General features: G+C 56.1%; 1 protein-coding gene across 1 annotated transcript; it reads right to left on the bottom strand.

Annotated features, from left to right (window-relative positions):
• Nucleotides 1–23: 23 nt before the first annotated feature.
• On the bottom strand, nt 24–8,152 carry AANAT (aralkylamine N-acetyltransferase). Its single transcript, XM_074555110.1, has 4 exons — nt 7,942–8,152; nt 3,694–4,017; nt 2,797–2,951; nt 24–1,508 (listed from the first exon to the last, which is right to left on the bottom strand). Exons 2-4 carry the CDS (start codon nt 3,848–3,850, stop codon nt 1,203–1,205), a joined length of 618 nt encoding a protein of 205 aa, XP_074411211.1. The 5' UTR covers nt 3,851–4,017; nt 7,942–8,152; the 3' UTR covers nt 24–1,202.
• Between the last annotated feature and the right edge of the window lie 8,215 nt (nt 8,153–16,367).

Raw genomic sequence — 16,367 nt, 5'->3', positions numbered from 1 at the left:
AGGGGCTGCTCAAACCCTCTCTGGGAGGAGACAGGGTTTGGAGGGTCTCAGGCAGAAGGAGAAGCCAAACCCGTGGATCCATGGAACCTCCTGATCCTGCCTGAGGGCAGAGTCACCCCTGCCTCTATCCCACCCTTCACTGGATCACCCGAGGCTGGATTTTCCCCTTCTCCCCTGAGGCTGAGGTGCCCCAAGGTGCCCTGGATTTCTCCCCTCACACCAGCTGGTGCCCTCCCTCAAGCCATTGTGGTGAGACCGTGATCAAAGCAGGGCAGGAACACACATGGGCTGTGTAGAAAATCACCACCACATCTTTATTTGCTGCTTTCCAACAACCTGAGTTGTTTGCAGAAGGCTTGTCCTGGGCTGGTTGTGGGTCTGGGACAGGGAGGACCAAATGGTTTGGGCTGGTGCCCTGGGGAGGCTCTGCAATGTGCAGCTCAGGGTGGCTGTGGGCTGGGAAGGATATCTGTGGGCAGGGGGTGGCTGCCACAACCCCTGCCTGGCCTGGGGGCTGCTCAGGGAGGGCTTGGCCATGGTGTGCTCCACTCATGGTGGTGGTGATGGTGAGAGGGATGCCAGGCTGGGGCACGTGTTTGCAGGGGCTCTTCTGGGTGTCTCAGCCAACCATGGTGGGTGCAAGTGTCCTCAGACCAGCAGAGCCCCCAACCATTCCCAAGGCAAAGCCTTCCCATCCCAGAGGGCTCATGGCCAGGGCAGCTCAAGCAGAGCCCAGGGAGCTGATGGATCCAGCACGAATTCCTGTGCCCAGCTCAGGGAGCTGATGCTTCCAGCAGGATCCAGCAGGAATTCCTGTGCCCAGCTCAGGGAGATGATGGATCCAGCAGGATCCAGCAGGAATTCCTGTGCCCAGCTCAGGGAGCTGATGCTTCCAGCAGGATCCAGCAGGAATTCCTGTGCCCAGCTCAGGGAGCTGATGCTTCCAGCAGGATCCAGCAGGAATTCCTGTGCCCAGCTCAGGGAGCTGATGGACCCAGCAGGATCCATCAGGAATTCCTGTGCCCAGCCCAGGGAGCTGATGCTTCCAGCAGGACGTGGCAGGAGCTCCTGTGCCCAGCCCTGCAGGGATGGGATGGGGCCAGGCTGGCATGGCTGCAAGGCAGATGTGGCAGAGGGAGCAGCTGTTTCCAGGGCCAGCTGGGGATGATGGATGTGGGCACGGAGAGGGGCTGCAGCTCCCCTCAGCAGCCGCTGTTCCTGCGCATGAAGGCGTGGCCGCGCACGGCGTGCTGCATCTCCACGAAGGCCAGGTCCCCCACGGTCACCTGGCAGGGCCCCAACGCCTGGAAGCCGCACTTCTGGTAGAAGGGCACGAGGAAGGGCTGGCACATGAGCAGGGCGCGGCGGGCGCAGGGCAGGCAGCGCAGGTGCTGCAGGTAGCGCCACATCAGGATGGAGCCCTTGCCCTGCTGGCGCACGGTGCGGTGCACGGCCAGCACGTGGATGTGCACGGCCGAGCCCTGCGGCTTGTGCAGGGTCAGGGCTGCCTGCAGGGGGAAACAGGGCTCAGCAGGGGCACAGGGTCCCACCCTGTTTCTTATTCCCCACCCCAAAGAACCAGGGTCAACATCCTCCCCGTGCCTGTTCAACTCCCCACATCATCCTCGGAGGATTTTCAATTTTAAAATTAATGTTGAGGGGAATTGCTTAACATATGTTTTAACAGCATGGTTTAAATTAATTTAATTTCTACCAGAAAGTTCATTTCTACCAGAGCAGCCCTGTGCACGGCCGAGCCCTGCGGCTTGTGCAGGGTCAGGGCTGCCTGCAGGGGGAAACAGGGCTCAGCAGGACATGGGGGTCCCATCCTGCTTGTTATTCCCCACCCCAAAGAACCAGGGTCATTACTCTCCCCATGCCTGTTCACCTCCCCACATCGTTCTTGAAGGGTTTTTAATTTTAAAATGAATGTTGAGGGGAATTACTTGGCATATTTTTTAACAGCATGGTTGATATGAGTTCTGTTGGAGCTGTTGCTGGATTCAGAGGCCTGTGGGCCAGAATAAAGCTCTGGATCCAAACCCTCCATCAGAACCGACTCCTTTCCTTCACCATCACCTTAAAGCTTCTCCACCTCTGAGAGCTCCTGCTTACCTGGACTTGTCCCAAGTGCCAGCTGCAGCACACAGCCAGCCAAAAGTGTCTCTGAGGTGAAATCACCACAGTTGCCACCTTTGGTCAAGCAGCAAGGGCCAGACAAGCCAGGCATGTCCTGTCCGGCTATATTGGTAATTATTCCAATAGCCAAATAACCAGGATCCTCAACCTCCCCATGCCTGTTCACCTCCCCCCATCGTCCTCAGAGAGTTTTTAATTTTAAAATGAATGTTGAGGGGAATTACTTAGCATGTTTTTTAACAGCGTGGTTGAAATTAATTAATGAGAATGTTCATCTCCACCAGAGCAGCCCTTTAGCAGTTAGACTGGGAGAAGATTTTGGGAGCAGCCTCAGGGCCCCAGAGAGCTTCTCCTGGTCCCCAGGCTCTGGCAGGGCTGGTGCCCTGCTGGCTCACTCAAACCCTTCCCTGGGAGGAGACAGGGTTTGGAGGGTCTCAGGCAGAAGGAGAAGCCAAACTCTTGGATCCATGGAACCTCCTGATCCTGCCTGAGGGCAGAGTCACCCCTGCCTCTATCCCACCCTTCACTGGATCACCCGAGGCTGCATTTGCCCCTTCTGCCCTGAGGCTGAGGTGCCCCAGGGTGCCCTGGATTGCTCCCCTCACACCAGCTGGTGCCCTCCCTGGTGGTGCCCGAGGGGGAAGGACTGGGTCATACCTGGCTGAGCCTCTCCTGGTCCCAGAGGGAGCCGATGATGAAGGCCACGAGCCGCCCTTCCTCAAACCAGCCGAGGGACAGCTCCGGGCACAGGTTCAGGAAGTGTCGGATCTCATCCAGGTGCAGGGGACAGTCCCCAGAAACCGAAATAAAGGCTGGAGGGGGCAGTGGTGAACACAGTGAGAGACACAAAGCACACCCGACCCAGAAACACTCCCAGCACTGACGTAGGGTAGGGAAAATGGGATGTGGTGGGGAGAGATGGCACGTGTCCTGCTGCCTGCTGGGTCTAATGGAGGTCTGAGGGACACAGATGGTCCCAGGGAGCAGTTCTGCTTCTCCAGAGGCAGTTCCCCATGGCCTAGTGACCAGCTTCTGATTCTGCTGGTGCTGAATTGAGCCCTCCCTCTCAGCATCTTCCTGGCTGCCCCTGTGCTTGGAGATGAGGGAGAAATGGGCTAGGTGAGTTTCCCCATAGCCCAGTGACCAGCTCCTGCTTCTGCTAGCTCCAGAGCTACAGCAGCAGGTGATGAATTGAGCATCTCAGCATCGCCCTGGCTGCCCCTGCCCTCGGAGAGGAGGGAGAAATGGGTTGGGTGAGGGAAGCTATGGTGGAGGAAATGGGGAAATGTTGCCAGAGTGGCACCTCAAAGTGCCCCTGTGCAGGAGGAGGCAGAGCGTGGTGTCCTTTCTCCCACTTCCCCTTTTGCTATCCCGTCTTTCACAGGGTTGTTTAGGGCTCCTACAAGGGTGAGCTGGGGCCGTGCTTCCCCAATTAGGGAGCCCGTGGTGGCCCCAAGCCAGGACCACGGGGGCCCCCACAGGGGAATTCGCCGCTACAAGGAGCACAAGAGGCTGGGAGCAGCCAGGGGATGCAGCAGACGGGATCTCCGGTACCTTCGCGCTCGATCTCGAACACGCTGGCGGCGTCGCCGGGCCCGAGGCAGCGGAACTCGCTGGCGGGCAGCGTGTGCCGGCGCTGGCCCCCGGGCGGGCTGCGGGGCGAGCGCAGCTGCGCCGGCTTCAGGAACGGCAACGCGCTCAGCGCCGGCATCCTCCGATCCTCCTCCTCCTGCTGCTCCTCCTGCTCCTCCTCCTGCTGCTCCTGCTGCTCCTCCTGCCCGGCTTCCCGCTGCTCCCTCGCTTCGGGGCAGCCCCCACCGGCTCCCGCCCCCTTTATTCCAGCCGAGCTCCTCCAGCACCGTTAGCCAGCAGAGGTATCTGTTGTTCACAGACGGGATTAGGCTGCTTGCTCCCCTTTTGCTGTTTGTATATACAGCAAATAGCCACCCCCTGTCACAGACATCTTTTCATAAAAATCTTTTCTTTAAGGTTTTTCTCCCTTCTGAGAAGCTGTGGCCTCAGCAAGAAATGTAAACAGTGGTTATCTGCTGCTGTGGAATGCAACAGGTGGATCCGTGATTGGTCTCAGGTGGATGTTTGGATTTACTGACCACTCACGACAGAGTTGTTCTCGCTTTCTGCCTGGACATAGACCTTTGTTATTCATTCCTTTTCATTCTTAGCTTAGCTAGTTTCTGAGAACTTTCCTTCTATTCTTTGTAGTATAGTTATAATGTAATATATAACATAAAATAATAAATCAAGCCTTCTGAACATGAAGTCAAGATTCTCGCCTCTCTCTTCACCCTGAAGACCCTTGCAAGCCCTGTAACAACCCCAGTGAGCCCAGCTGCCCTCGCTGTGAGCTGGGGGACACAGGGGGCTGGCACTGGCTGTGAACAAAGCCCAGGGACCAGGGGGACAAAGCACAGTGATCCAGGTTGTGGCACAGAGCAGGGAGAGGGGACAGAGCTGCTAGAGCTGGAGCAGGTGTGGGGCTGAGCATCCTGCCCAACATTGCCCAGCCCGTGACAGCACCAGGGCAGGAGAACCCCTGGAGCTGCTGCCCTGGGTTCAGGCAGGGTGGGATGTGCCTGCAGGAAGCCAAAGAGCTGCAAAACAAGCATCTATCTGTGTGAAAGTTCCCTGTGATGCTCTGGTGTTTGTTGAGCAGCACAGCTGTGCTGGAGCAGGAGGTCACAGAGGTGCCCTGACAGGGACACACATCAGGCAGCCTGAGCCATCTCCTCCAAAGCACAAGCTGACAGGATTTACCCCTTCTCTGACCCACTGTGCAGGTGAGTGACCCAATCTGGCAGGATTTACCCCTTCTCTGACCCACTGAGCAGGTGAGTGACCCAATCTGGCAGGATTTACCCCTTCTCTGACCCACTGTGCAGGTGAGTGACCCAATCTGGCAGGATTTACCCCTTCTCTGACCCACTGAGCAGGTGAGTGACCCAATCTGGCAGGATTTACCCCTTCTCTGACCCACTGTGCAGGTGAGTGACCCAATCTGGCAGGATTTACCCCCTTCTCTGACTCACTGAGCAGGTGAGTGACCCAATCTGGCAGGATTTACCCCTTCTCTGACTCACTGTGCAGGTCAGTGACCCAATCTGGCAGGATTTACGCCCTTCACTGACCCACTGAGCAGGTCAGTGACACAGCTTCACCTCTGTTGGCTTCTCAGGTCATGTCCATGCCCACAGAGGTAGGTCCCTGGCAGGTGACTGAGGCTGAAGGCCTTGGCCATCCTCCCTGGTGAGGTGCCCTCAGGCTTTGCCCCCTGCCCCAGCAGCTTTGGGTAGCTGACCCCACTCCAGGACACTCCACCTTCAACATGGGTTCCCCCAAGAGGGTCACCAGCACCCCAGGTCATCTGGCAGCACCCATCCTGCACAGCCCAGACAAATCCCTTGACCTGGATCAGAGCCTGTGGCTCCAATCTGCCTCTACTTTCACGTGTGAGTGAACCGAGTCAATAAACCCAGAGAGAAGCACAAACTGGGTGAATAATTTCACTAAGCACACACATCCTGCAGACAGAAATAGTGGGAATGGCTTTCAGAGCCACCCATTCAACCATCCATCCAAACTCAGAGCAATATGCAAGCAATTTCCAGCGAGGCCAGAGCAAAGCCAGGTCATTTTTGATTATTGTTTCAGAGGTGCCGGCTTTCCCTGCTAATTATAGGCTTGCCTCCAGCTAATAGGATTTATGGAAACAAAAGCATTACCAGCACAAACATTGCACAGGGCACAACTGGCACAAGCTGGGAATTTTCCATCCTGAAATGCCAAGGGCTGGATGCTTGAAATGCCAGTGTTATCCAGCCTGAGGTGAGACAGGGTGGTCAGGATTTGTTTTCAATGAATGGCTGGTTTGGCTGTGGGTGTGTATCTGAGGGATCAGATCCATCAGGGACACAGGGTTTCCTTGGCAGGGGAATTATTGAGCATCCCCAGTGCTCATTCCAGCCACCAAGGACTGACTGAAGCCGTGCTGGGAATGGGTGGTTCATGCTCCTGCAGCAGGGAAGTAAAGCAGGGTGAGCTGGCAGGGAGAGTGGGGTGCTGGGGGAGTGGGTCTGATGTTCACAGAGCTTATTGTCAAACCTTCTGGAACTCCTCATCCCACTAATTGGATTAGGGACTCATCTGCATGAATAAATCCCAGAGTAGGCAAGAGGGTAAGCTCAGGGGACCCTGAAAATGCAGTGGTGGTTTGAAAACGTGCAGTGGTGGTTTGATCCTGGGGGTGCTGAGTGCCTGGGGTGAGTTCTGGGGATGCTGCTGGATCAGGCTGGGATGGCTGTGCAGGGGTGGCAGGGCAGAGAGGGCAGCTGAATATGGCCTCAGGCAGGGCCAGCATTTCAGTTCCCATGGGAATTATGGAGCTGGATTGTGGAATCACAGCACGGTTTGGGTTGGAAAGGGCTGTTGAAGGTCATGCAGTTCACCCCTCTGCAGGGAGAAGGGACCAGCCCAGGTTCCTCAGGGGTGTTTGCTCTCCAGCAGCCACCATCCAGTGCTCACTATTCAAGTCTTTATCCCAGAGCATATGGAGGTTGGAAACAACTGGGTCACAAAAAGTCTCTACAGGGACATCCTCAGAGCTGGAGGTTCAAAACCTCCTGTTTAAGTGGCTGCTCCAATCCCATCAGAGAAAACTGGGAAAGGGCAATCAGGTCCCTCCAGCTATTTTTAGGAATTGCCTGAGACTCCATCCAGCAACACCCTGGAGCAGTAGCCAGGGAAGGGGAAAGGTTGCTCCTTGCTTGTTTTCCTTGCGTTTTTCCCCTCCAGCATGTTATTCCTGGCAACCCAGGTTATACAGCTGAAGGGCTGATGTATTTAGGTTTGTTTTCAGGAAATGAACTTCTTGCTTTGCTTCTCAGCTCCCTGAGGAGTTGAAGGTCTTCTGAGGAGGGAGGTTTACATAGAATCTGCAGAGCACAGAGGAACCGACAATGCTCCCTAACCCTGGAGAAACCATGAGCCCTGCCCAGCCATGGGGGGACCATGGGAAGCATCAGACCTGCAGAAGTGAAGGAAACTCTGCCCAGGTCCCAGAGTAAGTGAGAAACAGCAATGAGGAACACTCTCTCTCCATAGCTCACCTGTTCTCTGATGCTCCAGCAAAGCCTCCTGTATTTGTTAATTTCTCTTATATCCCAGGCTGAATTTTGTGCTGTGACTCCTTGCCAGGCCTGTCTGAGATGAGCCCACCATGTCTGTGTGTCGTAGCAGTGAACCAAGAGCTTGCTCTGTAAATTTTTCCTGCCATCACTTGTGTTTGTGCACCAGAGATCAGAGCATCCCCACGGTACAGAGAGATGCTCACAGCTAAATAAACAGGCAGGTGCACAGAACCCCTCTGGCAACATCTTTTACTAAGTTATGAATTGTCTGCCTGGATTTGGAGATGGATTTTTTTTTAATTAGTTGACAGTACAGAGTTATTCACACAGTCTTAAAATCAAATACTCTGTGCAAAAGAGCTCAAGCTCTCCCCACATCCAGAACAGGGAGGGTTTCAGTGAGAAGAGTCGCTGCAGCTGGATTTTGGAGGCACATATTGGAAGTGCAGGGGTGAGGCAGGGGCTGGGATGGGAGTCCCACCCTCCCCTGTGCCTAAACCACTTCTCAGCAAGCAAAATGCTGCGCACCAACCCACCACCCCTCTGGGGAAATTCCCCCAGCCTGGGGCACAGGAGCCAGCCGCAGTGCCCGGGGCACCAGGAGCTGTCCCCGAGGCTGGCAGTGTCCCTGGGATGCGACAGGAATGTCGGTGCTTACCAGCCAGGGGTGCTGAGCCGCTCCCTGCCCGCCTGGTGCTGTCTCAGCGCTGGTGGAGAGGAGGATCCGGGGCTTTGCCTCCCCTCCTCTGTCTGCTGCATCCTCCACAGCCCCTGCTTTTATATATTTGTTATTTATGGAGCACGTGATGACATCCTAAGGAGTTTAGAACTCTGATGAAAGACGGGGAGAGGTGAGAGGCTTTAGGGTGTCAGGCCAGCAAAGGGATCACTTCAGGCTTCTTTCTTTCTTTTTTTTTTTTTTAATTTTTTTTTCCCCTGGCGTGACTGGCTGCAGAGGGATAAAGCATTTAGCTGATTGCTCTGTGGGTTGGGCAGGGAGAGCAGGGGACAGCCAGGAAAGGGAGCACTGTCCTGTTCTGATCCTGACCTCCCCAGCAGCATCAGAGTGGATGAGTTTTGTTTGGGGAAGGATGGGGAGGCTGCCGGTTGTGCCAGGCATGATCATTGCTTGGGCTCGAGCATGGGGGAGTTTCTCAGCTGACTCTTTGTAGGATGGGGAATCAGATCTAAGCTCTCTTGCCCAAGGAGCTTATTCCAAAAACCAAGCATCTCTCCCCCACGCAGCCCTCTGTCCCTGGGAGCTGTTACATAAGAAACTGGACAGGCAGAACCAGCAATGTTTGTCCCCATCAGGGCACGTGTAACAAAAGGGAGATTATCCCAGGCAGGAGCACGATGTTGGCATCATCATTATCACTGGGAACCAGATGCAGCCCTGAAAGAAGCCTGGAGCAGGAGGCAGAGCTGGCTTTGCTCCACTGGAGACATTTCCAGGGCAGCTCTGGACCTGCTTTAGCTTCCAGCCATGGCCAAAATGACCTGGAGCTAAGCCCTTATCTCTCTCTTTTAAGCTTTTTCATTGAATCGAAACAGAAATATGACCCAGCAGCTTTTTGCTCTTCAGAAATGGCATTTTGGAGCAACTCCCAGCCATTAAAACAGCCCAGCAGAGCAGGGGCTGGCCCGTGGCTGGAATATTCAATCAGGGATGCCGCATTCCACAGCCTGCCTCTTCCTGCTCCCACACAGCTGCGGAGGGTCAACAGCTCCATTAAATTAGAGCCTCAGCAGTGTGCCCAGATTTGCATATTTAGCAGCTCTCTCAGCATCTTCAAAGAGCCCCGAGCATCGCTGCGGCCCCGCAGCCGGGCCGGTCCCTCTGCTGCAGAAGCCGGGGGAAGGCAGCGATTATCGCCGGGCAGGGCTGGCTGCGAGGGGCCACATGTGGGAGGCAGATGAATCACGGTTTGCCCCCCTCCCTGTGCAGGGATTGGGAGCGGAGCCGTGCTCGGGCAGCTCAGGGGCTCCTCAGCCCCGCCGAGCCCCATTATCCCGGTGCTCAGTGCATTAAGCGGCTTGCGGTGTCTGCAGCCCCGCTGTGAGGCAGGGTCTGCCCTCACGGGATGCAGATGGCACCGGGATCCTTCCCCGTGTGACGCCGCTGGAGAGGTTTCTCCCTCAGACTCACGTAATTGCATAATTCCCAGGCTGGGCGCTGTTTACATCCCTGCTCAGCGCCTTCCTCTGGCTCGGCCATCGGGACCCACTTTTCCAAAGGGGTGATGCTTTTGTCCTGGCAATGACCTAGCAGCAGGGCTCTGCACTTTGGCATTGCTGCAGGGTCAGCTGGGGGCTCTGATTTCCTTCTCAGCACCTCCTTCCTTTTCATCACTCAGTGCTGGTGCTTGTTGTTGCTGTAACTTCCCAGCAGGACGTGGCTCTTTGGACATACTCACTATTCCCAGCGTTTTCCAGGTTGCCCTCATGCTGCTTCTACCTCCCAATGCTCCCTCTCCAGCTGCCAGGAGTGGTTTGAATCCACCAGCAGCTCCTGAGGAGCCAGCATGGTTCCAGCCCTTCCTCTGGAGCAGGACATCGTGGTTTAGGAACCTGCCAGCTGCTGCTCTTTCAAAATATCAACACAGGGCTCTGAACAGGCCCTGGAGGGGCCACTTCTCTGTGCTCTGAGGTGTTTATATATGTGTATCTATAATATCAATAACATGCAAATATACATGTGTATGTCTTCCCTTTGGCATATTCCCTTTGGCCCATCAGTGGTGGGACTGATTCTCCCCACAGATGCTCTCAGGGAGCTGGGGAAGGGATGAAAGGATGAAGGGATGATACTCACAGCTTTTTTGGGTTCTCAGCAATGGTTAGGTGAACAGGCTTTGAACTGCGGCTTTGACCCGCAGTAAACATGTGCCTTTGTGTCACAGATACATTTTATGAAAAAAATCCTTTCCTTAGGATTTTTCCTCCTGAGAAGCTGAGAGGCCTCAGGAGCAAAATGTAAACAATGATTATCTGCTGCTGTGGAATGCAACAGGTGCATCTGTGATTGGTCTCATATGGTTGTTTCTAATTAATGGCCAGTCATAGCCAAGCTGGCTCAGACTCTCTGTCTGAGCCACAAGCCTTTGTTATCATTCTTTCTTTTTCTATTCTTAGCTAGCCTTCTGATGAAATCCTTTCTTCTATCCTTTTAGTATAGTTTTAATATAATACATATCATAAAATAATAAATCAAGCCTTCTGAAACATGGAGTCAGATCCTCATCTCTTCCCTCACCCCCAGACCCCCATGAACACTGTCACACCTTTGCAGGCCTGGTGTATCTTGCTGCTTTTCTGCCTTTGAGGAAGGAGAACAAACAAGTCTGGCAGATGCTTTTGGCCAAAAGCAGGAGACAGGTGCCAGGAGCCAGCCAGGACCTCTTTAGCCCTCCCTGGAGCACCGCAGTGCTGCTGATTAACCTGCTCTCCTGTCTGTGAGCTGGGTTTGTAACTAGGTCACAGCCACTCGTGGCACAGTCCTGGGGGAAGGGGGTCAGTGGGGGCTGCAGGAGCCCCTCTGGGAGGAGAGGGCTGGGCAGGTGGGAAGGAGCCCAGCAGTGGCAGCCCCACCCTCCAGGCCCAGCCCTCCAAGCAGTTTGGAGCCAGTGTGGCTTTGGGAAGAGGAGGTTCCAGCAGCCTGGCAATTTTTGGGGCATCCTGCTGCTTACAGGATCTGTCCTGTCCCCAGCCCTAACCCTGGCACATGCTGCTGGGAGCCAGGGTGACCCTGGACATGGTGGGGACCAGATGCCACCCACGGGGAAGAAAAACCCTGGAGGGCAAGGCTGAGCCTGGAGCAAGGCCATTGGGAGAGTTCTGAGCTCTAGGTCTCAGTGAAAAGGGAGAGAGGAGGGAGAGGAGGAGGATCGTGCTCACAGGAGCTGCTCATGCACAAGGTGATGCTGCTCTGAGTTTTCTGTAGCAGTGTTTGATCAGGGCAGCACAGCCAGAGGGGGAAGGGCTGGGTGATCACGATTCCTGCAGGATCACAAAATGCCTTGAGGTGGAAGGGATTTCACAGAGCATCTCCTTCCCTGCCCAGCCAGCCTCCAGAGGCTCTCTGGGATCACAGAGACAGGATGAGGGATTGCCATACGCTGCATCACTCGCTCACATTTCTGTTCCCTGATGTTAATGGGGGCACAGGGACTCCTGCTGAGCGTGATGATGAAGATAAACCCCCAGCTCTCCCTGGGGGAGGGTCTGCACGCATTCCCTGTGACACCAGCTGTTCTGAAAGGCCTTTCCTGAAGGCACCAGCTCTTCCCAGCAGGGAAAGGACAGGAGCTCTGTGCATCTGCAAAGCAAAAGAGGGAAACACGGGGAGGATTGGCCAAGGAGGGGCTGCAGAGAGGAGAAGGGGGGGATGGAGTGCTCACCTGCACCTGAGGGCTGAGCAGAGGGGATGGAGAGCTCACCTGCACCTGAGCATGGAGCAGGGGGGATTCAGAGCTCACCTGTACCTGAAGGCTGAGCAGAGGGGATGGAGTGCTCACCTGCACCTGAGCACAGAGCAGGGGAAGGTTCAGTGCTCACCTGCACCTGAGGGCTGAGCACGGGATGTTCAGAGCTCACCTGCACCTGAAGGCTGAGCAGGGGGGACGGAGTGCTCCCCTGCACCTGAGCACGGAGAAGGGCGTGGGGGGTGTCAGCTCTCACCTGCACCTGTACTGAGCAAGGGGGGGTTCAGTGCTCACCTGTACCTGAGCACGGAGCGGGGGAGGGGGGGGTGTTCAGTGCCCACCTGCACCACCTGCACCTGAGGGCTGAGCAAGGGGGGGATTCAGTGCTCACCTGTACCTGAGCACGGAGCGGGGGGGGGGGGGGTTCAGCCCTCACCTGTACCTGAGTACGGCGCACGGGGGGTGCTCATGCTTACCTGTACCTGAGCATGGGGTGTTCAGGGCTCACCTGTACCTGAGCATGGGGGGTTCAGCGCTCACCTGTACCTGAGCATGGGGGGTTCAGCACTCACCTGCACCCGAGCGCGGAGCCCTCAGCCCGGCCGCAGCCGCGGGGCTCCGAGCGGCGCTGCTGCCCTGGGGAGCCCCGGGCCGGTGTCGCCGCACCGGGAGGCGACAGCCCACGAGGTGGCACCAGAGCCCCGCCGGCCGCAGCCCGGCACCGGCACCGAGCGGGAACCCACCGGGCACCTGGCACCCTCCGGGATCCCCAGGGCACATCCCGGCACCCAGCGGGCATTCCAGGCCTTGTGGGCATCCCCAGCACCCAGCAGACATCCTGGTGCCCTGCTGGCATCCTTGGCACTGCCACGCCTCCCTGTATCCTGGGGTACCTCCAGTACCTGGCAGCCCCCCCAGCACCCTGTGGGCACCCCAGCACCTGCCCCTGAAACCCTGAGCAAAGAGAGCCTGGGAGACACCCAGGGAGGAAGGGCAGGGCTTGCTTTTCAGCAGTAGATAGATAGATAAGGGCTATCCTGGGTACCCCAGCACCTGCTGGGCATCTTGGCACCCTCTGGGCATTGTCACACACCCTCTGGGCATTGTCACACACCCTCTGGGCGGCAGTAGCTCAGCGGGGAGATGCTGGTGATCTAACCGAAGTGCCATAAGGTGGTTAGATCACAGGCACAGCTTGGTTCCAGGGAGGATGTTCTCCTGCAGAGTAAAGGCCATCCCTTCCCAAAACAGCCTCCCCAGCAAGAATTGTCCCTGAACTGGGCAGGGAGGCCGCTTGGCATGTGGCACTTTGTGTGTTTTGCTGGGTGGTGTGGACTTGCAGAGGTGCCTTGTCAGGACCCAGAACATCCCTCTGTCTGTCCAGGATGGCCAAGACCCTGCCAGGGGGCTCAGAGACCCTGGCACAGAGCCCAAAATGCCTGTGGTTTGATTATGACCCATGGAGCAAATTACCAACCTTAGACGAAGATCATCAAGCCATCACAAATTAAGTACAATGACAGTGAATTTATCACAAGGTGGAAAAGTAGATTTTGGGTTTTTTTAGAATGGGGGTTCAGGGGGCAAGATGGAGAGATCTGGGCATGTCCAGCCTTTCTCCTTCTTCTTCTTGGCCTCCATCTTCTGGTGTAATGTTGGCACTTTGGGATTGGTTTAGAGTAGAAGCTCACTGTCTAACATAGGTGAAAGGTATTGGGAAGTAATTGTAAACATTGTACACGTAGTTTTTATTATAACACCGCCCCAGGGGCAGGCAAAATGCCTCTGACTGTCTTGTTGAGCAGACCTCAGCAGGCCAGGAAAAAGAATTTTACAGATAAGATACAATGAACAACCTTGAGACCAAGAAATGAAGAGCCCTGACTCCTTCTTCAAGCGCCAGGCTGGGAAAAGAGACTTTCCAACTTTTCTTGGGGTCACTCTGACCAGCTAGAGAGATCTCACCAGTGCCTCAGTGGACATCTGGATAGTGCTGTTAAACGGGAGAGGCTCATTTTGACACCCAGGCACTGTAAAATCTGCAGCCCGTCAGTGCTGTGACAGCCAAGGCCCTGGGCTGTTGTGCCCTAAAAAAAGCAATCAGTCCTCCTTCAGTGGCACTTCCTGATGGAAGCATATCAGAGCTCCAGCAGGGATCAGAGTGCAAAAACACACCCAGCTAACGAGCAAACAGCCCTGACGTGTCCCCATTACAGTGCCCCTGCCGTGAGCCCCGTCAGGGGTATAATGTGATTGTTTTCCTGGCTATTTGTGGCTACCTGAAACCCCACCACTGCTCTTCAGCACATAATAGCCCTGAAGAGGGACAGTTTCCATCTCCACACATGATTGTGCCCATTACTGTATCTATATTTTATTAGTGGCTGTTGCAATGTACATTAAGGAGATGATGAGGAGCATCGCTGTGCTGGATAAAGCTCTGCTTTGAAACCTCGAGGAGACACGGCATCAGAGTAAATGAAGCCAAAGGGCACCTTCTGCCTTTGAGAAAGGCCTGATTCTGCTTCCACAAAGGCACAATTCTTCCTGGCTGCAGAGGGAGAGGGGCTGGAACCTTGTCCACAGCTCCAGGTGGGCTGGATGAATGTTCTGGGGGGATGTGTCACACCCTCCCCTCTAGCACAGCGATGCTCAGAGGGTGAAATCCTCAGGGTGAAATCCTCAGGGTGAAATCCAGAGGGAGAAATCCAGAGGCACTCGTGCTCTGGATGCTGCCTATCAACCCTCCAGCTTGCCCACAGAGGTCAGGGCACGTGGATGCAGCTCTGTATTCCCATGAGCACATCTCTGGAAACAGCTGCAATCCCACAGCAGCACTGAGCGGATATTTAAACTGCCTTTCCCTGTGGGCCATGCTGCTATTTAGCCACCCAATGGTCCCTTTTAGCTCTATTCTGTTTCTTATCCCTGGGGTTGAAGCCAAAACTGCTCCAGCAAGGAATCACATTAACACTCTGCCTTTCTCATTAACAGGATGCTGTGGGGAGTGATTAAATGCTGGAGGCTGGCCTGGGAGCAGACAGGGAATGGAGGGGTTCCCTCCCTGTTTTGGAGGCAGGACAGGGGTAGTTTGTACCTCTCCATCCCTCTGAGCGTCCTGCTGCCCTGCCAGCCTCGCCCAGGGTAGTGAGGAGCTGTGCAGAGCTCCCAGCGCCCCCATCACCCACACTCTGCCTGCCCAGCCCCTTCTCAGCTGCTGCCCAGGGCTTTAGGGCCATTTGCAAGATTGGAAAACCCCAATCTTGAGGAGAGGCTTCCAGAATTTAGGAGGTGAGCACGGGCAGACCTTCATCCTGGTTGCTTTTCCTAAGAGGAGAAACCTTGGAGGGTGGATTTGCATCAGCCAAAGCCAGCTGGTTGATCCAGCCAAGGCAGAGCAGGCTGGGAGGGAGAGGACAGGAGGGAAAACACTGCTCTGCTGCTCCTGGGGTCTTTTCTGCAAGAGGACAAATTAGGCCGAGGATTTCAGGCATTTTCTCGATATTCAAGCCAGCGCTGCACAGGCAGGAAGGTCTAGGGAGGGAAGAGGCAGGATGTGCTGTGGTAAAAGATAGCCAGTGAAGGCTATTTTAGATTCCCTTAGTCCTTTGCCTGCCAGAGCAGCAGGACCTGCTCAAAAAAACTTTTCTGTTTACAAAATCTCTGCAGACTGAGGGGAAAAATCCTTCGAGTCAACGAAGCCAAATATTCTGCTCATTTGCACACCCTAATGAGGGCTTCTAGGAGCCATGAAAAGCGAGAGCAGGCTTTGATGTCAGCTGGAGAGCTGTGCCCAGTGCCAGGATGGACACCCGGCTGTGCCAGGCAGAGGGGTCTGTGGGCAGCACAGGGGAGCAGGGGGGGATGCAGGGCAGCCCCCAGCGACTGAGAATTGGGGGATGGTGCAGGGTCCCCCATCCCTGGGGCTCAGGGACAATGCAGGGCAGGGTCCCCCCATCCCTGGGGCTCAGGGACAATGCAGTGCAGCCCCTCCATCTCCGGGGACCAGGGGCTGATGCAGTGCAGGTTCCTCCATCCCTGGGGACGATGCACCCCAATCCCTGGGGTTCATGGGATGGTGCAGCAGAGCCCCCCATACCCGGCGATCAGAGGGTGATGCAGCACAGCCCCCCATCCCTGGGGATGATGATGCAATCCTCCCCATCCTTGGGGATGATGCAGAGCAGCCCCACACCCCTGGGAGTCAGAGAACGATGCAGTGCGGCCCCCCCCACCCTTTCCCGGGGATCAGAGAACGATGCTGTGCAGCCCCCCATCCATGAGGATGATGATGCTGTGCAGCCCCCCATCCGCGGGGATGATGATGCAGAGTAGCCCCTCATCCCTGAGGATGATGATGCAATCCCTCACATCCTTGAGGATGATGCAAGCAGCTCCACACCCCGGGGGGTCAGAGGAGGATGCAGCCCCCCATTCCTGGGGGTGATGATGCAATCCCCCGTTCCCGGCGATCAGCAGACGGTGCCGCCCCCCCGCCCCGGGGCCGGTAACGCAGCGCAGCCCCCTGGCCCCGCCCCGGTCCCGCCCCCAGCCCCGGGTCCGCCCCGCCCCGGTCCCTCCCGCCGTCCCGCCCCGCCCTCTGTGGGCGTGGTCTGCGGTCGCTGTGGGCGTGTCCGCCTCTGGCCCCGCCCCTGGGCCG

Source organism: Zonotrichia albicollis, chromosome 19, assembly GCF_047830755.1.
Source record: "Zonotrichia albicollis isolate bZonAlb1 chromosome 19, bZonAlb1.hap1, whole genome shotgun sequence".
Lineage (NCBI taxonomy): Eukaryota > Metazoa > Chordata > Aves > Passeriformes > Passerellidae > Zonotrichia > Zonotrichia albicollis.
Note: the sequence above shows the minus strand (reverse complement) of the source record. Positions and strands in the feature narration are given on the sequence as shown.

What these genes read in the sequence shown, in the direction of transcription:
- AANAT (XM_074555110.1), bottom strand. Translation starts at nt 3,850, where the DNA reads ATGCCGGCGCTGAGCGCGTTGCCGTTCCTGAAGCCGGCGCAGCTGCGC. An exon ending in GTTCGAGATCGAGCGCGAAG is followed by an intron (nt 2,952 to 3,693) that starts GTACCGGAGATC and finishes TGCCCCCTCCAG; the next exon opens with CCTTTATTTCGGTTTCTGGG. An exon ending in ACCAGGAGAGGCTCAGCCAG is followed by an intron (nt 1,509 to 2,796) that starts GTATGACCCAGT and finishes TTCCCCCTGCAG; the next exon opens with GCAGCCCTGACCCTGCACAA.